The sequence below is a fragment of the Oncorhynchus mykiss genome, chromosome 1 (genome assembly GCF_057628025.1).
Source record: "Oncorhynchus mykiss isolate SJ-2025 chromosome 1, ASM5762802v1, whole genome shotgun sequence".
NCBI lineage: Eukaryota > Metazoa > Chordata > Actinopteri > Salmoniformes > Salmonidae > Oncorhynchus > Oncorhynchus mykiss.
Genome location: NC_143022.1, coordinates 74,248,973 through 74,271,124, shown reverse-complemented (window position 1 = coordinate 74,271,124; position 22,152 = coordinate 74,248,973). Strand labels below are relative to the sequence as shown.

At 42.3% G+C, this 22,152-nt stretch overlaps 1 protein-coding gene and 1 long non-coding RNA gene across 2 annotated transcripts in view; one reads left to right on the top strand and one right to left on the bottom strand.

Moving 5' to 3' along the window:
* Positions 1 to 22,152, bottom strand: part of LOC149985636 (uncharacterized) — a 240,540-nt gene that overhangs the window by 27,790 nt on the left and 190,598 nt on the right. The window lies entirely within an intron of this gene.
* On the top strand, positions 17,272 to 20,374 carry LOC110532621 (uncharacterized). Its single transcript, XM_090182431.1, has 2 exons — positions 17,272 to 17,291; positions 18,677 to 20,374. Exons 1-2 carry the CDS (start codon positions 17,272 to 17,274, stop codon positions 19,548 to 19,550), a joined length of 894 nt encoding a protein of 297 aa, XP_090038557.1. The 3' UTR covers positions 19,551 to 20,374.

Genomic DNA, 22,152 nt, shown 5'->3' with positions numbered 1-22,152 from the left:
AGTCTGTGAAACAAAGACATTCCTTTGGTTGGCACTAAAGGGGGATAAAAGAGCCTTCTTCTACTTAAATTTACAACAGGGTGTGGAGGTGTCAAAACCCCCACACTAGTTCCCTCCTCCTCTCAGCAGGTTAGAGATGGTCTGGTTATTGTCAGTCATTGCCAAGCTGGTCTGACCTCTTGTGATCACAGGACAGCCATGACAAATGACACTAACAAAATGGTTGAATAGTTCAGCAACATATGCAGTGAACATGGCTTAAGTGATGAAAGGTACAAAATGCATTTATTGTCATCATATCTGACACATATCTTCTTCAAGCTTCCTGTTTAAATACTGGGGTCTTCAGTGGTTCCAGAAGCGATGGCCTTACCTGGGAGTACAGCAACAGTCTCTCTGTCTCAGACATTCTGTCAACATCTATTTATGTAACCACTCAAATTCATACAAACTACTACGGATGCAAGCACTTCCAGTATATTCACTTTGTCCCGTTTTCTTTATATTGTATGGGTTATACAGTGCATTCGGAAAGTATTCATACCACTGGACTTTTTCCACATTTTGTTATGTTATGTTATTCTAAAATTGGCACACCTGTATTTGGGGAGTTTCTCACATTCTTCTTTGCAGATCCACTCAAGCTCTGTCAGGTTGGATGGGGAGCGTTGCTACACAGCTATTTTCAGGTCTCCAGAGCTGTTCAATCGGGTTCAAGTCCGGGCTCTGGCTGGGCCACTCAAGGACATTCAGAGACTTGTCCAAAATCCAATCCTGCATTGTCTTGGCTATGTGCTTAGGGTCGTTATCCTGTTGAAAGGTGAACCTTCGCCCCAGTCTGAGGTCCTGAGCGCTCTTGAGGAGGTTTTCATCAAGGATCTCTCTTTACTTTGCTCTGTTCATCTTTGCCATGATCCTGACTAGTCTTCCAGTCCCTGCCGCTGAAAAACATCCCCACAGCAGGATGCTGCCACCCCCATGATTCACCGTAGGGATGTTGCAAGTTTCCTCAAGACGTGACACTTGGCATTCAGGCTAAAGAGTTCAATCTTTGTTTCATCAGACCAGGGAATCTTGTTTCTTATGGTCTGAGAGTCTTTATGGTGTCTTTTGGCAAACTTCAAGCGGGCTGTCATGTGCCTTTTACTGAGGAGTGGTTTCCATCTGGCCACTCTACCATAAAGGCCTGATTGGTGGAGTGCTGCAGAGATTATTGTCCTTCTGGAAGATTCTCCCATCTCCACAGAAGGACTCTAGAGCGCTGTCAGAGTGACCATTGGGTTCTTGGTCATCTCCCTGACCAAGGCCCTTCTCCCGATTACTCAGTTTGCCCGGGCGGCCAGCTCAAGGAAGAGTCTTGGTGGTTCCAAACTTTTTCCATTTAAGAATGACGGAGGCCACTGTTTTCTTGGGGACCTTCAATGCTGCAGAAATGTGTTGGTACCCTTCCCCAGATCTGTACCTCGACACAATCCTGTCTCGGAGCTCTAAGGACAATTTCTTCGACCTCGTGGCTTGGCTTTTGCTCTGACATGCACTGTCAACTGTGGGACCTTATATAGACAGGTGTGTTTACCACAGGTGGACTCCATTCAAGCTGTAGAAACATCTCAATGATGATCAATGGAAACAGGATGCACCTGATCTCAATTCCGAGTCTCATTGCAAAGGATCTGAATACTTATGTAAATAAGTGTATTTACATAAATGCATTTTAATTTTTTTGCTTCAGTTTATTTTAGTAAATACTTTCTTCACCAACAATTAGGTTTTAGGAAAAATAAGTGTTAAGGGCTTGTAAGTAAGCATTTCACTGTAATACCTGTTGTATTAGGCACATGATTTGATTTTATCAGACACTCACTCAGTAACTTACCATACTTTTCTGTCCAACTAGACATTACGATTCCTTCTTGCCTACTCTTGTCTATAGGTATTCTTCTAGGTTCAAAATGATATGTCTGTAGTCCAGTGCTTCATTGTCAAAAGAAACCCACTCGCACACTGCCATCTGGTGCAGGCAGGCAGTCAATGGCTCAGCGTTCCAAATGTATTCACCTGAGTCAAGCTTGGATAATGTTCTATTTCATATTTTTATGGTGCGCGTGCAGCCCAGTAGTATATAAGTGATTATAAACTGGGTGGTTCGAGCCCTGGATGCTGATTGGCTGACCGCCATGTAATATTAGACCATATACATACATTTTTTTACTAGTCTAATTACGTTGGTAACCAGTTTATAATAGCAATAAGGCACCTTGAGGGTTTGTGGTACAGTGCCTTGCGAAAGTATTCGGCCCCCTTGAACTTTGCGACCTTTTGCCACATTTCAGGCTTCAAACATAAAGATATAAAACTGTATTTTTTTGTGAAGAATCAACAAGTGGGACACAATCATGAAGTGGAACGACATTTATTAGATATTTCAAACTTTTTTAAGAAATCAAAAACTGAAAAATTGGGCGTGCAAAATTATTCAGCCCCTTTACTTTCAGTGCAGCAAACTCTCTCCAGAAGTTCAGTGAGGATCTCTGAATGATCCAATGTTGACCTAAATGACTAATGATGATAAATACAATCCACCTGTGTGTAATCAAGTCTCCGTATAAATGCACCTGCACTGTGATAGTCTCAGAGGTCCGTTAAAAGCGCAGAGCATCATGAAGAACAAGGAACACACCAGGCAGGTCCGAGATACTGTTGTGAAGAAGTTTAAAGACGGATTTGGATACAAAAATATTTCCCAAGCTTTAAACTTCCCAAGGAGCACTGTGCAAGCGATAATATTGAAATGGAAAGAGTATCAGACCACTGCAAATCTACCAAGACCTGGCCGTCCCTCTAAACTTTCAGCTCATACAAGGAGAAGACTGATCAGAGATGCAGCCAAGAGGCCCATGATCACTCTGGATGAACTGCAGAGATCTACAGCTGAGGTGGGAGACTCTGTCCATAGGACAACAATCAGTCGTATATTGCACAAATCTGGCCTTTATGGAAGAGTGGCAAGAAGAAAGCCATTTCTTAAAGATATCCATAAAAGTGTTGTTTAAAGTTTGCCACAAGCCACCTGGGAGACACACCAAACATGTGGAAGAAGGTGCTCTGGTCAGATGAAACCAAAATTGAACTTTTTGGCAACAATGCAAAACGTTATGTTTGGCGTAAAAGCAACACAGCTCATCACACTGAACACACCATCCCCACTGTCAAACATGCTGGTGGCAGCATCATGGTTTGGGCCTGCTTTTCTTCAGCAGGGAGAGGGAAGATGGTTAAAATTGATGGGAAGATGGATGGAGCCAAATACAGGACCATTCTGGAAGAAAACCTGATGGAGTCTGCAAAAGACCTGAGACTGGGACGGAGATTTGTCTTCCAACAAGACAATGATCCAAAACATAAAGCAAAATCTACAATGGAATGGTTCAAAAATAAACATATCCAGGTGTTAGAATGGCCAAGTCAAAGTCCAGACCTGAATCCAATCGAGAATCTGTGGAAAGAACTGAAAACTGCTGTTCACAAATGCTCTCCATCCAACCTCACTGAGCTCGAGCTGTTTTGCAAGGAGGAATGGGAAAAAATGTCAGTCTCTCGATGTGCAAAACTGATAGAGACATACACCAAGCGACTTACAGCTGTAATCGCAGCAAAAGGTGGCGCTACAAAGTATTAACTTAAGGGGGCTGAATAATTTTGCACGCCCAATTTTTCAGTTTTTGATTTGTTAAAAAAGTTTGAAATATCCAAGAAATGTCGTTCCACTTCATGATTGTGTCCCACTTGTTGTTGATTCTTCACAAAAAAATACAGTTTTATATCTTTATGTTTGAAGCCTGAAATGTGGCAAAAGGTCGCAAAGTTCAAGGGGGCCGAATACTTTCGCAAGGCACTGTATATGGCCAATATGCCACAGCTAAGGGCTGTGTCCTTAACTTCCTCACTCTGCGTTGCGCCGTGTATAAGAACAGCCCTTAGCGTTGGTATATTGACCATATACCTCATCCCCTCGTGCCTTGTTGCTTAATTTTAAACTGGGTGGTTCGAGCCCTGAACACTGATTGGCTGAAACACTAACGGTGAAAGGTTTTAGAACACCTACTCATTCAAAGGTTTTTCTTAATTTTTTACATTTTCTACATTGTAGAAAAATAGTGAAGACATGTCAACTATGAAATAACACATATGGAATCATGTAGCCACCCTTATGCCTTGATGACAGATTTGCACACTCTTGGCATTCTCTCAACCAGCTTCATCAGGTAGACACCTAGAATGCATTTCAATTAACAGGTGTGCCTTCTTAAAAGTTCATTTGTGGAATGTATTTTCTTCTTAATGCGTTTGAGCCAATCAGTTGTGTTGTGACAAGGTGGGGGGGGGGGGGGAGGGTATACAGAAGATAGCCCTATTTGGTAAAAGACCAAGTCCATTTTATGGCAAGAAGATCTCAAATTAGCCAAGAGAAACGACAGTCCATCATTATTTTAAGACATGAAGGTCAGGCAATACGGAGAATTTCAAGAACTTTGAAAGTTTCTTCAAGTGCAGTCGCAAAACCTAACAAGTACTATGATAAAACTGGCTCTCATGAGGACCGCCACAGGAAAGTAAGATCCAGAGTAACCTCTGCTGCAGAGGATAAGTTCGAGTTACCAGCCTCAGAAATTGCTGCCCAAATAAATGCTTCACAGAGTTCAAGTAACAGACACATCTGAACATCAAAGGTTTAGAGACTGTGTGAATCAGGCCTTCATGGTCGAATTGCTGCAAAGAAACGACTACTAATGGACACCAATAAGAAGAAGAGACTTGCTTGGGCCAAGAAACACGAGCAATGGACATTAGACCGGTGGAAATTTGTCCTTTGGTCTGGAGTCCAAATTTGAGATGTTTGGTTCCAACCGCCGTGTCTTTGTGAGACGCGGTGTGGGTGAATGGATGATCTCTGCATGTGTATTTCCCACCGTAAATCATGGAGGAGGTGTGATGATGTGGGGGTGCTTTGCTGGTGACACTGTCTGTGACACTTAACCAGCATGGCTACCACAGCATTCTGCAGTGATACGCCATCCCATCTGGTTTGGGCATAGTGGGACTATCATTTGTTTTTCAACAGGACAATGATCCAACACGCCTCCAGGCTGTGTAAGGGTTATTTTACCAAGAAGGAGAGTGATTGAGTGCTGCATCAGATGACCTGGCCTCCACATTCCCCTGACCTCAACCAAATTGAGATGGTTTGGGATGAGTTGGACCGCAGAGTGAAGGAAAAGCAGCCAACAAGTGCTCAGCATATGTGGGAACTCCTTCAAGACTGTTGGAAAAGCATTCCAGGTGAAGCTGGTTGAGAGAATGCCAAGAGTGTGCAAAGCTGTCATCAAGGCAAAGGGTGGCTATTTGAAGAATCTCAAATATAAAATATATTTTGATTTCTTTAACACTTTTTTTGCTTACTACATGATTCCATAGTTTTGATGTCTTCACTATTATTCTACAATGTAGATAATAGTAAAAATTAAGAATTAAATGAGCAGGTTTTCTAAATCTTTTGACTGATAGTGTATATCAGATACCATGGGTTTGACAAAACATGTATTTTTACTGCTCTAATTATGTTGGTAACCAGTTTATAATAGCAATAAGGCATCTTATTGCCCTGCGTTGCATCGTGCATAAGAACAGCCCTTAGCCGTGGTATAATGGTCATATACCACACACCCCTCGGGCCTTATTGCTTAATTATATCTCCCATTTACGTCAGATTGAAAAAAAAAAGTGACATATCAAATGAATACATATATGCATTACTCATTATTATTACATTTTTATGCTTTCTGACCCTGAGTAGGATAGAGAGATGCTGCATCACTGGAGCCTGTACTGCTATGGTGATGTGGTGGATTAGTGGGTTATCTAACGTGACTCACTCCTTTTCTGGGCTGCTGTGTATGTGTGTGTGTGTGCGTGCGTGTGTTAAGACTAAGAGGACATAGATCTACCTTTCCTCTTTTACTGTCTCTGCCCAGAACACACTCTAATTCTAGACACCTAACATTGTCCAGAATTCCATAAGGAAGTTACATTGCATTATAAATGAGTAATGCACATGTTGTTCTATTAAGCTAACATATGCAATTGTTTTAAGATGGTCATACCATGGATCATTTAGTTTTATTTCAATTATTTGATCAAATATTACATTTGGCCTTTACTACTATAGCCCATAGAAATGGTCAAAAGTTTTAGTGTTTGGTCCCATATTCTTAGCACACAATGATTACATCAAGCCTGTGACTCTACTAACTTGTTGGATGCGTTTGCTGTTTGTTTTGGTTGTATTTCAGATGATTTTGTGCCCAAAAGAAATGAATGGTAAATATTGTATTGTGTCAGTTTGGAGTTACTTTTATTGTAAATAAGAATAGAATATGTTTCTAAACACTTGTACATCAATGTGGATGCTAACATGATTGGGGAGGTATGATATTTGTGCGTCTAACTTTCTCACTCGTCATTATTCGTAGTCATTGTGTCATTTCGCCATGTTTTGAAATAAGAGACTGCTTACAGTATGCCAACCAGAATGTAAATGATAGCATATGAAGGATTGATTTCAACTGTGCACATTGTTGTTTGAAATAGACACCCAAGTCAAAGTCATGTCTATGTCTATCTCAACTATGTATTCACAGGTAATTAATTTCTAATTATCCTTTAATTAAGGAGCTCTGAAAGCTCTGTTCTGTATTCCTTTCTTAAAAACAAGCATATCCAACTACTCCTATGTTTTGGGCTTAATACTGACATGATGAGAAAAGCAATGGTTGTAGGTTTGCTTCAGCAAGTTTGTTTCTCTGAGATCAGTCACACACCCACCCAGAGATGTACAGTGCCTTCAAAAAGTATTCATACCCATTGAATGTTTCATCATTTTGTTGTGTTACAGCCTGAATTTAAAATGTATTCAATTTCGATTTTGTGTCACGGGCCTGCACACAATACCCCATAATGTGAAAGTGGAATTATGTTTTTAGACATTTTTACAAATCAATTAAAAATTAAAAGCTGAAATGTCTTGAGTCAATAAGTATTCAACCCCTTTGTTATGGCAAGCCTAACTAAGTTCAGGAGTAAATATTTGCTTAACAAGTCACTTAATAAGTGCCATTTTTTAATGCCTACCTCATCTCTGTCCCCACACATACTGTAAGGTCCCTCAGTCGAGCAGTGAACTTCCAAACCAGATTCAACCACAAAGACCAGGGTTTTTTCCAATGCTTTGCAAGAAGGGCACCCATTGGCACATGGGTAACATTAAAAAATATTAGATTAAATATCCCTTTGAGCATGGTGAAGTTATTAATTACACTTTGGATGGTGTATCAATACACCCAGTCACTACAAAAACACATTTGCCAGAGAGGAAGAAAATCGCTCAGGGATTTCACCATAAGGCTAATGGTGACTTTAAAACAGTTACAGAGTTTAATGGCTGTGATATGCGAGAACAATACCAACCTAAATGACAGAGTGAAAAGAAAGACTCCTGTACAGTAATCAAATGTTCCAAAACATGCATCCTGTTTGCAATAAGTCACTGAAGTAAAACTGAAAACAATTGTGGCAAGGAAATTCACTTTATCCTGAAAACAAAGCATTATAATTGGGGCAGATCCAACACAACACATCACAGAGTTCCACTCTTCATATTTTCAAGCATAGTGGTGGCTGCATCATGTTATGGGTATGCTTTTCACCGGCAAGGACTAGTGAGTTATTTTAGGATAAAAGATGACGTTGAATGTTCATGAGTGGCCTAGTTATAGTTTGACTTAAATTGGCTTGAAAATCTATAGCAATACTTGAAAATGTATGTCTAGCAATGATCAATAACAAACTTGACAGAGCTTGAATTTGGGGGGGGGGGGAATAATGTTTAAATATTGTACAATCCAGGTGGGCAAAGCTCTTAGAGACTTACCCATAAAGACTCACAGCTGTAATCAATGTGTGTTTTTTTGCAAATGTTTGACATGACAGAGTACTTTATGTAGATTGTTCACAAAAAAAATACAATTAAATACATTTTAATTCGACCTTGTAACACAACAAAATGTGGGAAAGTCAAGGGGTGGGAATCCTTTCTGGGCACACCGGCCCCAATACAGCAAGGAGTAAATTGCGTAAACACAGACAAAATCGTTTGAGAGAATCGTAAGATTCATATTATTTCAAAGAGAATGGCTTTTAATCAGTATGTTTACAGCAAATGTTGATTTGATTGCTTGGCAAGGTCATCCTTCCTGTCATGTCTGTCAGGGTATTGAAGTTAATACAAAGACTGCATCTGAAAAGTAATGACAAGTATTCAACTTCACTGGCGATGGTGATTCACAGGTAGCTAGCTAGCTGCATAGAGAAACAACCATTACTCTGGATCCTTATCTACCCAGTACTAGAAATGAATACTCTACTTCTCAGTGTCATTATAAAATGTATTTTGTGAATAAATGTGAAAATGTAATTAATTTAATTAGTAATCAACTTATATCAAATTTAAATAATTCTGGACATATGACGTTTTTTTCCAACTGCTTACACACAATCTTTCCATGTCACACGATTTTTGAAACCTCTCACTCAAAGAGCAAAACTACACACATAAAACACTTTATTCAAAACACTACACACAATTCTCTACCTAAAATACAAAAATCTAACAGGAAGTGACTTGCTTTCCTTTTCCAAACACAACCAATCAAAATGCTACACTTATTCACCAGGTCACACACACACTCCTAACATGTGCAAGCAGTAATAGCTTAACTGATCACTAACCAATCACTGCTTTACTGTAGTATAGGCCTATAAATAGGTCAAAGGTCAGATTACCTGTTTTGAACAATGGATGCCAACAATGGACAGAGAGCAAGAGGAGTAGGAGGGAGAGGAAGAGGAAGAAGAGGACAAGGGCAAAGAAGAGAAGGAAGGAGAGCCATTTCTGTTGAGATTAGGGCAACACTTGTTGATCATGTGATCAACCACGGTTTGGCCATGAAAGAGGCTGGACTGAGAGTCCAGCCCAACTTGAGTCGATTTACAGTGGCGTCCATAATTCGAACCTTCAGAAATTAGAACAGGTATGCAACTATCTAATGACTATTTTAGCATTACAGTAATGTACTGTAAAATACATATGACTGCATAATATTGCACAAACATTTGTAATTCTAAGCCATCCATTTACTGCACTGCATTGAATGAATGAGGTTGGTTATCATGCTATACTACAATTTTTTTTTGTACACTGTTTACAGTTCCTATGCTGAACACATACTGTGTTTGAATTCTGTACAGAGTGGAAAGGCAAAGACATCATGGAGGACGAGGACACTTGTTTACAGATGTACAAGAGACTGCAATTATAAATATGGTTTTGGCCAACAATGCAATTAGGATTCGAGAGATAAGAGAGCATATGTTGAATAATGACACCATATTTAACAACATCAATGCTGTCAACCTGTCGACCATACAACGCATCCTCCAACGGCACCGAGTGACGATGAACCAACTTTACAAGGTGCCATTTGAGAGAAACTCTGACAGAGTCAAGAATATGCGACATGACTTTGTAGAGGTATGTATGCAACACTACTTCCAGTACTTCAGACATACCATATTTACTCATCTGTATATCCTTTTGTCTGTTACAGAGACTATTGGAGATGGATGCCCATGTAATTCGCCATGAATTTATTTATGTGGATGAGGTTGGCTTCAACCTCACCAAAACCAGGCGCCGCGGAAGAAATGTAATAGGACAGAGGGCAATTACCAATGTCCCTGGACAGCGTGGGGGTAATATAACTATGTGTGCTGCCATCACTCAAAACGGGGTCCTCCATCATAATGCCACACTGGGTCCGTACAACACCGGCCATATGCTCACTTTTCTGGATGCAATTTACACAATGCTTGTCCCTGATCCAGATCAGGAGCCTGCTAGATTTGTGGTTTTATGGGACAATGTTAGTTTTCACCGGGCTGTTCTGGTCCAAAACTGGTCTGCCACCCATCCACAATTTGTAGTTTTGTACCTACCCCCATATTCACATTTTCTAAATCCCATAGAGGAATTCTTCTCAGCCTGGCGCTGGAAAGTGTATGATCGCCAACCCTATGCCCGCATGCCGCTTCTCCAGGCAATGGAGGACACATGTCGGGACATAGAGGTTGCCTCTGTCCAAGGTTGGATACGCCATGCTAGGAGATACTTCCCTCGATGTTTGGCAAGAGAAAACATATCTTGTGATGTGGACAAAGTATTGTGGTCAGATCCAGGCTGGAGAAGAGATGAAGCGTAGCTTAGCACTGGTGACTGCCCCCCCCCCCCCCCCCCACCAATTCCTGGACTGCGGACAAGTGGGACACAATCAAGTGGGACACAATCATGAAGTGGAACGACATTTATTGGATATTTCAAACTTATTTAACAAATCAAAAACTGAAAAATTGGGCGTGCAAAATTATTCAGCCCCTTTACTTTCAGTGCAGCAAACTCTCTCCAGAAGTTCAGTGAGGATCTCTGAATGATCCAATGTTGACCTAAATGACTAATGATGATAAATACAATCCACCTGTGTGTAATCAAGTCTCCGTATAAATGCACCTGCACTGTGATAGTCTCAGAGGTCCGTTAAAAGCGCAGAGAGCATCATGAAGAACAAGGAACACACCAGGCCCGTCCGAGATACTGTTGTGAAGAAGTTTAAAGCCGGATTTGGATACAAAAAGATTTCCCAAGCTTTAAACATCCCAAGGAGCACTGTGCAAGCGATAATATTGAAATGGAAGGAGTATCAGACCACTGCAAATCTACCAAGACCTGGCCGTCCCTCTAAACTTTCAGCTCATACAAGGAGAAGACTGATCAGAGATGCAGCCAAGAGGCACATGATCACTCTGGATGAACTGCAGAGATCTACAGCTGAGGTGGGAGACTCTGTCCATAGGACAACAATCAGTCGTATATTGCACAAATCTGGCCTTTATGGAAGAGTGGCAAGAAGAAAGCCATTTCTCAAAGATATCCATAAAAAGTGTCGTTTAAAGTTTGCCACAAGCCACCTGGGAGACACACCAAACATGTGGAAGAAGGTGCTCTGGTCAGATGAAACCAAAATTGAACTTTTTGGCAACAATGCAAAACATTATGTTTGGCATAAAAGCAACACAGCTGAACACACCATCCCCACTGTCAAACATGGTGGTGGCAGCATCATGGTTTGGGCCTGCTTTTCTTCAGCAGGGACAGGGAAGATGGTTAAAATTGATGGGAAGATGGATGGAGCCAAATACAGGACCATTCTGGAAGAAAACCTGATGGAGTCTGCAAAAGACCTGAGACTGGGACGGAGATTTGTCTTCCAACAAGACAATGATCCAAAACACAAAGCAAAATCTACAATGGAATGGTTCAAAAATAAACATATCCAGGTGTTAGAATGGCCAAGTCAAAGTCCAGACCTGAATCCAATCGAGAATCTGTGGAAAGAACTGAAAACTGCTGTTCACAAATGCTCTCCATCCAACCTCACTGAGCTCGAGCTGTTTTGCAAGGAGGAATGGGAAAAAATGTCAGTCTCTCGATGTGCAAAACTGATAGAGACATACCCCAAGCGACTTACAGCTGTAATCGCAGCAAAAGGTGGCGCTACAAAGTATTAACTTAAGGGGGCTGAATAATTTTGCACGCCCAATCTTTCAGTTTTTGATTTGTTAAAAAAGTTTGAAATATCCAAGAAATGTCGTTCCACTTCATGATTGTGTCCCACTTGTTGTTGATTCTTCACAAAAAAATACAGTTTTATATCTTTATGTTTGAAGCCTGAAATGTGTCAAAAGGTCGCAAAGTTCACGGGGGCCGAATACTTTCGCAAGGCACTGTAAGCCTACGAAAGACCAAAGAGCTTTAGATTTAGAATAACAGTGTTTACATGATATATCCAAAAATGTACTATTATGAAAGCAGTGTTTGCCATTTGATGCAAATGCTTCCTTCTGACATGTGTTTATGGCATTTTGAATGCAGTGTTACATTTTGAAGGAGATGTGAGGCATTTTGCATTTTGTGTGTGCAGTTTTGGGAATTGTGTGCAGAGTTCTGAAAAAAGGAGACCATTTTGAAAACGTGTGTAAGCAGTTGGAAAAAACTGTAAATAAAAAAACATTATCAGTATGTATCATATCTGGAAGTTTCCCCTAAAGGGTAAGTGATTATGGTAATGTTTCTCAAAGAGCTGTCAACATGTACTGGTGTCTCCTTTCTTCCTCACCCCATCCTTCATTCTGCCCTCCTCCCTCGCCCCATCTCACCCTTATCTCACAGTGTGAACCAACCACCTTAACATTGATGTGACACTAGTACATCAATGCTCTGAATACATTTGACTGGTAGACATTTGCAGGGGCATGCCTCAGGATGCTAATTCAATCTGCCACACTCCAGGCACAGCTGGCTGATTGCAGACATGAAGTTATAAATGCCAAATGGGAAATTATGTTACAGTAGCTGCAGCGCTAACGTCAGTCATGAGACCTCCAGATATAACATCACATTCGGTTAGATTAAGCTCATTTGCACGTGTCTAATGCACAGTTTAGAATTCCCACAGTAGCTCTCTGACAAAGTCAAGTAGCACTGTCTGCAAATGTTCAAAGTTAAATCATAGGGTCATGTATTGGTGACCTATAAGATCACTGACAATGGCTCTGTTGTTGCCTCCCTCTTACACTGACTATAACACCAGAGACTGAGAAGAAATTGTCTGAGCCATGTTTTTTTCATATAAACCTCTGACAAGATGATGGTGTCACAATAGCAATAGAACGGAAATAGCTGTGTAGCGCTTCCCTTTCTTAGTTGTAAATGGAAGAGAGGGAAACTGCTGTTGTAAAATTCTGAGTGAGACCTTGAGCTTGTTGAGATAGATGTTTTATTCATGCAATTTAACCAACACAAATACTGTAACAATAGTCGTTAATTAGCGCACAGCAGACATTAATGAGAAGATTCAGTCAATTACTACTGATTTCCAGTTCACCAACCACTTACTCAGGCAAAAGAAAGGCCTCTGGCACTTTTTCCCTCAGCAAAACACAGACAGTTGTGGTTACAATGTTGGCAGTTTTACCTGGAACTCATTTCTAGAATAAGGTATTTTTCCATCATAAAGCAAAAAGTTGAGCCAATTCTTGATTATATCACAGCTAAGAATTGAAGGCAAAGCCGAAACCACAATCGCATACCTGTGACTATAATCATGACAGAGAAAGAGATTGTGTATGTGTGTTTGTGTCTCTGTGTCTGTATATGTCCTTGTATCTGTATCAGACTGTCTGCAGCAGATCACATCTGTCATGAAACCCCTGCCCTCTGGCTAGGTGAGGGAATGAGCCAGCTAAATCAACTCTCTCTAACAGCTCAGTGCAGTACATACCAAATCACAGCGCCAGCACACAGTCGCAATATGGAGGCCTGACATGCAGAAACCACACTGAAGTAAATGAAGCAAACACCAAAGAGAATAAAATAGAGATACCACTGACAAAATATCTGTCAAGCAGACATTGGGGTAGTGGAAGATTATTTTATCAGAACTGCCCATGGCATACTCTATCTGTCATAGTGGATTGTAGGATAAACTCCTAGACCCAAATGTTTGACCTTCTACTGAAAGATCCAGAGAAGTTGGGACATCCACGTTGTTGTATGCAGTATACTGCTGCTGTGTTTTACTGGGAAAGACATCAAACTAAATACATCAGACAAACAGGGTCATTCGTGTCACACACACACACACACAATTTTGGATGTATCAGGATAGGGCTGAGAGTTTCCCTTTGTGAGACTTCGCAAACCGGAACCCTCATGTACTAAAATATGTAGATCCATAACTTAATCACGGAGCTGAAAAAAATGACGCAAGATTTTAGTTCTGTGCTGAATGACCTGTGCAATATTCACATAACTGCACTACAAATCACTCAGATACAGAGAGAGGTGTGAGCCGAAATGTGAAGACATCATCTTTTTGACAACAGACCTGTCTTAAATCATCATAGTGTAGACGTAGAATAGATTGTTGTCACAGACACAAGACAATTAGCATGTTGATTTGTGTGTCATAGTTGGGCTGTTGTTCATTCCACTGCCCTTAATGATTTTGGAACAGCAGATTTAAGACAGGTCTCTAACTAAATACCTACTCGACCAAAATATCAGCACAGCCTCCAAAGAAAACGCCATAACTGGCATAACTGCATTAGTCCATAGAATTCCAATGATGTGTTGTTGTCTCTTGCGAGTGACCTGAAAATAATGGTCTGGATAAATGTTTATATTTTCATCACTTATTATGAGGATGTCCACTTTAATATTTGTACCACACATATGGGGATGCCCTGATTTGTAACTCTAACCCTGTCATTAGTGGAAGACACAGAGAGGAAGCATTTAAGTAAAGCAATGGTAGTCAGAGCACAGACAGGGGAAGGAAAGTCCCCTGACAATTTAGACACAAAAACCTAAACTTCGGATGAGGATGAAAAATACAACTGCATAGCTCTCTCTCTCTCTCTCACTCTTTATCTCTCTCACTTTCTCTCACTCCCTCTTTATCTCTCTCACTTTCTCTCACTCTCTTTATCTCTCTCGCTCTCTCTTTCTCTCTCTCTCAATTCAATGGGAAACATGCAAAAGCAAGTGAAATAAACTATCAGAATCTCTATCTCTCTCTCAGTTCAAAGTACTTTATTGGCATGGGAACATACAGTGGGGAAAACAAGTATTTGACACACTGCCGATTTTGCAGGTTTCCCTACTTACAAAGCATGTAGAGGTCTGTAATTTTTATCATAGGTACACTTCAACTGTGAGAGACGGAATAAAACAAAAATCCAGAAAATCACATTGTATGATTTTTAAATAATTAATTTGCATTTTATTGCATGACATAAGTATTTGATCACCTACCAACCAGTCAGAATTCCGGCTCTCACAGACCTGTTAGATTTTCTTTATGAAGCCCTCCTGTTCTTCACTTATTACCTGTATTAACTGCACCTGCTTGAACTCGTTACCTGTATAAAAGACACCTGTCCACACACTCAATCAAACAGACTTCAACCTCTCCACAATGACCAAGACCAGGAAGCTGTGTAAGGACATCAGGGATAAAATTGTAGACCTGCACAAGGCTGGGATGGGCTACAGGACAATAGGCAAGCAGCTTGGTGAGAAGGCAACAACTGTTGGAGCAATTATTAGAAAATGGAAGAAGTTCAAGATGACGGTCAATCACCCTCGGCCTGGGGCTCCATGCAAGATCTCACCTCGTGCGGCATCAATCATGAGGAAGGTGAGGGACAAGCCCAGAACTACACGGCAGAACCTGGTCAATGACCTGAAGAGAGCTGGGACCACAGTCTCAAAGAAAGCCATTAGTAACACACTACGCCGTCATGGATTAAAATCCTGCAGCGCACGCAAGGTCCCCCTGCTCAAGCCAGCGCATGTGCAAGCCCGTCTGAAGTTTGCCAATGACCATCTGGAGGATCCAGAGGAGGAATGGGAGAAGGTCATGTGGTCTGATGAGACAAAAATAGAGCTTTTTGGTCTAAACTCCACTCGCCGTGTTTGGAGGAAGAAGAAGGATGAGTACAACCCCAAGAACACCATCCCAACCGTGAAGCATGGAGGTGGAAACATCATTCTTTGGGGATGCTTTTCTGCAAAGTGGACAGGACGACTGCACCGTATTGAGGGGAGGATGGATGGGTCATGTATCGCGAGATCTTGGCCAACAACCTCCTTCCCTCAGGAAGAGCATTGAAGATGGGTCGTGGCTGGGTCTTCCAGCATGACAACGACACGAAACACACAACCAGGGTGGCTCCGTAAGAAACATCTCAAGGTCCTGGAGTGGCCTAGCCAGTCTCCAGACCTGAACCCAATAGAAAATCTTTGGGGGGAGCTGAAAGTCCGTATTGCCCAGCGACAGCCCCGAAACCTGAAGGATCTGGAGAAGGTCTGTATGGAGGAGTGGGCCAAAATCCCTGCTGCAGTGTGTGCAAACCTGGTCAAGAACTACAGGAAACGTATGATCTCTGTAATTGCAAACAAAGGTTTCTGTACCAAATATTAAGTTCTGCTTTTCTGATGTATCAAATACGTGTGTCATGCAATAAAATCCAAATTAATTACTTAAAACTCATACAATGTGATTTTCTGGATTTTTGTTTTTAGATTCCGTCTCTCACAGTTGAAGTGTACCTATGATAAAAATTACAGACCTCTACATGCTTTGTAAGTAGGAAAACCTGCAAAATCGGCAGTGTATCAAATAGTTCTCCCCACTGTATCTTTATGTTGCAAATGCAAAAAGCCAGTGTTAAATAATCTCTCTCTCACTATTCCATCCTCCTCCTTTTCTTCACTTGCTGGTGTGGTTTAATTAGTAGTGTTAGAAACTAAACAAAAAGGCATTTCCATATTTGTTGTGCTGACCAGTATTATGTCCTTTGATTACATCTGAGGTGGGAAACAACTTTCACTGTTGATATTCACACTTCCTTGTCTCTAAATGTGGTCGGTTTGCATTACATATCACACTATGGTCTGAAGGTCCATGAAATATGAGCCCAAAAGACAAATGATTAGAATACTGAGGCAAATTCATGAATCACCCCCATACACACACAAGACCTGTAACGGCAGATCTCCTCTTCGTCTGAAGAGGAGTAAGGATCGGACCGACCGGGGACCCTAGCCATGGGTCCCAAATGGACCGGAGATTCCGGCAGCGCCGGACGGACGGGAGACTCTGGCGGCTCAGGACAGACGGGAGACTCTGGCGGCTCAGGACAGACGGGAGACTCTGGCGGCTCAGGACAAACGGGAGACTCTGGCGGCTCAGGACAAACGGGAGACTCTGGCGGCGCTGGAGAGGAGGAAGGCTCTGGCGGTGCTGGACAGGCGGGAGCACCTGTAGGCAGAAGACGGAGAGACAGCCTGGTGCGGGGGCTGCCACCAGAGGGCTGGTGCATGGAGGTGGCACTGGGAAGACCGGACCGTGCAGGCGCACTGGAGCTCTTGAGCACCGAGCCTGCCCAACCTTACCTGGTTGGATGCTCGCCGTAGCCCGGCCAGTGCGGCGAGGTGGAATAGCCCGCACTGGGCTGTGCTGGCGAACCGGGGACACCATGCGTAAGGCTGATGCCATGTACGCCGCCCCGAGGAGACGCACTGGAGACCAGATGCGTAGAGCCGGCTTCATGGCACCTGGCTCGATGCCCACTCTAGCCCGGCCGATACGAGGAGCTGGAATGTACCGCACCGGGCTATGCACATGCACTGGGGAAACTGTGCGCTCCACCGCATAACATGGTGCCTGCCCGGACCCTCTCTCTCTCCGGTAAGCACGGGAAGTTGGCGCAGGTCTCCTACCTGGCTTTGCCACACTCCCCATGTGCCCCCACACAATACATTTTTGGGGCTACCTCTCAGGCTTCCAGCCACTCTCCCGTGCTAGCTCCTCATAATGCCGCCTCTCTGCTTTCGCTGCCTCCAGCTCTGCTTTGAGGTGGCAATATTCCCCTTTACCGTCCAGAATCTCCTCCCAAGTCCAGTTCTCCAGGTATCGCTGCCTCTCCTGCTGCTGCTGCCTGTTACCACGCTGCTTGGTCCTTGGTTGGTGGGTGTTTCTGTAACGGCAGATCTCCTCTTCGTCTGAAGAGGAGTAAGGATCGGACCAAGATGCAGCGTGGTAAGTGTCCATAACTTTAATCAAAGAAAGCACTGAACACTGAATACAAAAATAACAAAAGAACCGTGAAGAAACTTAACCGAAACAGTACCGTGTGGCGACACACACTGACACGGAAACAAACACCCACAAACCAACAGTGAAACCCAGGCTACCTAAGTATGATTCTCAATCAGAGACAACTAACGACACCTGCCTCTGATTGAGAACCATACTAGGCCGAAACAGAAACCAAACATAGAAAAACAAACAGACTGCCCACCCCAACTCACGCCCTGACCATACTAAATAAAGACAAAACAAAGGAAATAAAGGTCAGAACCTGACAAGACCATGATCTTTCTAGCACTGCATTCCCAGAGAGTTGCCTGAGTTGAATTGATGGGGGTATTGATTGTAGAGAGAAGAGGGATGTTGCATGTTGGTTAACACACCAAAGACCTCAACACACACCCTATCTAGAGTAGTTTCATAATATCAATAATACATTATTTCCAAATGTTACTGAGGTAATGAATACATAGAGGCAATGTTGTGAGGGTAGGGCTTGTCAGAACAAAAGAGGAAGTCACATAATTTCCCAGTCAACCTATGACTAAAGGCTATCAGGGTGTTTTATATAGAGACATTACTGTACACACAGAACACAGAGAGAATAGCTGTGGTTACACACAATACATTTCTGATGGAGCTCCTAACATTGCCCTTCTCTTGACCGGTACTGTAGCCCATGTTATGGATAGCGGGGTGCATGGAACATAATTTCAATTAATACAAAAAATACTGACGTTGTTATGATTCTTATTTTAGCAAATTGTCCTCAAAATATATGTTTTTGTAAGAAACCTCTTTGTCTACCCAGGTGTCAATGGAGGCTCCCATTCCCTGTACTCCAGTGTGGGGGATGATGTCAGTCTGCCGTGTACCAATGTGGTCCACCCTGACTGCTCCTCTACAGTGTGGCTCTTCAGCAGAACTGAGTCTCACAGTGCTACTGAAAAGGTCTTTCAAGGGAAGATCCAAAATGAAGGAAACGAGGGCAGTGAGAGACTGGGAGTAGGGTCTGACTGCTCACTACGTGTTCGTAACATTGGCACTGAGGATACTGGAGTCTATGTCTACCGACAGTATGGCAGAGCACATCTTGGAGAGGATACTACTGTCTACCTGTCTGTTCTCACCATCTCCATGTCCACACCAGAGACAGATCTAAAGTATCCTAGAAATGTAACATTGAGGTGCTCTCTGCTAACATATGGCGGTCCTGTAACGTGTGACTCCTTCGTTAGAGATATTGTTAGGGTGAGCTGGGTGAATGAGACAGGTGGCGAGTTGCAGGGAGACCCCAGATACCTGGTCACACGGGTGTCTGGCTGTGACATCACTCTGACTGTGAAACTTTGGAGAAAGGATAAGAACAGGAAGTGGTGGTGTCAGCTGACTGAGGGAACGAGGAAGACATTTGTCTACCTCACTTCTAAGGTCTCAGGTGGGACTATGGATCCTGTCGGGACAATCATCACTGCTCCACAACAACCTATTGATGGTGAAAGTCCTCCAAAGCCCTCTCATTCAGGTACCAACAACATCAATGAGTTGCCAATCAGTCGCATAGTGCTCTGTGTGGCACTGCCCTTGATGGTAATTGTATATGCAGTTTACACAACTAGGAGGAACCGCCCACTAGCAGAGGTGTCCTCTGTTATAGAGCTGTAAGTCAAGACGAACAACCCCCTCCTCGTCACTCTCCATAGCATAGCGCCAGACTTACTCTACCTTTAATGAATGTGTACAACTGCGAGATTATTTGCTGAAGGATTCGTGCTGACATAATACATAAAGGCTTTGAAATAAATAATTAAAATGTGGTGCATGCTAATGGTATCCACTCAATGGGTAGTGACAGTTAATGCTTTACAAATAAAGACGTTATATTTCTGTTTTGTAGCTAGCATTAGTGTTGTCAATTGCCTAAGAGGAAGGGGAATGCTTACCTGTGATACTGTAAAACATTCTCTAAAATTTCTACTGCATTTCTCTAAATCAGTCTTTCATTACCAGCTTCTATAATCTACAATATAATGTGTGTTGTGTGTGTGTGTGTGTGTGCAAGTGCGTGCTTGTGTTTTTGTGTGTTTGTTTTTTAGCGTCCATTAAGCTTGCTTACTCTCGCTCCGATTACACTGTATTTGATTTACGACCTTGTGTCACTGCATCTCTGTGTGTGTGTGTGTGTGTGTGTGTGTGTGTGTGTGTGTGTGTGTGCGAGCACGCGTGCACGCATGCATGTGTGTGAGTAGAAAGAGAGAGAGGGTTGGGAGGCAATGTGTTTATCCCTAAGCTGATGCACCTATATATAACCAATTAAGAAACGTTTAACTCTTTAAATGCCTCCTTTTCTATCTCAACACCATCTCCTCTTCTGCTTACCGTCTATTATAGAAAATAATTATGTAAGTCTTGGGGCAATTTGTGGAGTAGGTCATGTGGCTTTCTGTAACTTAAGCAAAAATAAATATTCATATTCCATCCCAAACACATACTGTACTATAAATTGTTGTTTTTCTAGTAGCAATGCCTTTACTGTGTTGCTTACAGACCCATGAATATCAGTCTGCGGAAAACAATGCAGCTGTGTCGTTACAGGAACAAAGAGAACCTGTTTCCACAGCTTCCTGGAACCAACAGTTAGGGACAAGACTGGCGTGTGCAGAGGAAGCTCCTTTGTGAACCCTATGATTGACTAGTGTACTGTACAATAGTATTGTCAGTTAATACTGGGTGATGATTTTTTGTTGGTTGGTGCATTCAGCCATACATTATGTTTCTGTCTCCATTCTTACACTGTGTGTGCCCGTGCGTGTGTGTTCACCCAAGGGGTCATGAGTATATTATTTATCAGGATTGGCCTATAATTACAGCGGTCAACACACCCCTTTTCACACTGGGCTCATGTTATTGATTAGAGTTAGTAATGAATGTAGCCTCTCATTACTGCGCTATTGATGGAAACACGCAGCCATAACCCACACAACAACCAAATTTCAACTCCAATTTCTCTTTTATGCCTTCAGGCCACCCTGAAGTTGAAAAAGTGGTGATTCTCATTGTGTGCAGGGTTCAAATTAATTGGCTGGGTAAACTCATACAAACCATGTAAGCCCTATAGGTTAACCAGGGAAGCCACATAAGGTTTGAAAATCCATTGGCTCCACAGTTAATTTTTGACACACCCAAGAGCTATTGTTAAATTTGAAACCCTGTGTGAGGATTTACTGTGTATGCATGTGTGTGTGTGTGTGGATACAAGTGTGTGTGTGTCCTTCAGTATCTCTATTTCGGCAGACAGTGTATCCCACCTGCTCTTCCTCTGTCATGCTGACACTGGCATCGCTGAGTCATCCTGGAGGATGGCCATGTTGGTTATTCACAGCACAACAAAAAAGGAATGACTGCTGTGAATGAATTACTTGAGTGAACGAGGTTGATACATGTACCAGGTATACCTGTCAGGAGGCTGCACAGATAGGCCCAAATTAAATGTATGGTTTTAATATGATATTTTACATACTCTAGTCCTGTCTGGTTCCCATTAATGTGGTAGATACAGGTAACGATTCTTCCAAACAGCAGAAACCCAATCTTCAACGTACATGAGATATGCACCAGGTTAAATTTGTGGTTTCAGCATTTCTTCATTGACAGCCATTTAAAGTTCATGGACTAAAATACAGTCGTGGCCAAAACTTTTGAGAATGACACAAATATACATTTTCAAAGTCTGCTGCCTCAGTTTGTATGATGGCAATTTGCATATACTCCAAATTGTTATGAAGAGTGATCAGGCGAATTGCAATTAATTGCAAAGTCTCTCTTTGCCATACAAATGAACTGAATCCCCAAAAAAACATTTCCACTGCATTTCAGCCCTGCCACAAAAGGACCAGCTGACATCATGTCAGTGATTCTCTCGTTAAGACAGGTGTGAGTGTTGACGAGGACAAGGCAGGAGATCACTCTGTCATGCTGATTGAGTTCGAATAACAGACTGGAAGCTTCAAAAGGAGGGTGGTGCTTGGAATCTTTGTTCTTCCTCTGTCAACCGTGGTTACCTGCAAGGAAACATGTGCCATCATCATTGCTTTGCACAAAAAGGGCTTTGCAGGCAAGGATATTTCTGCCAGTAAGATTGCACCTAAATGTATCGGATCATCAAGAACTTCAAGGAGAGCGGTTCAATTGTGGTGAAGAAGGCTTCAGGGCGCCCAAGAAAGTCCAGCAAGCGCCAGGACCGTCTCCTAAAGTTGATTCAGCTGCT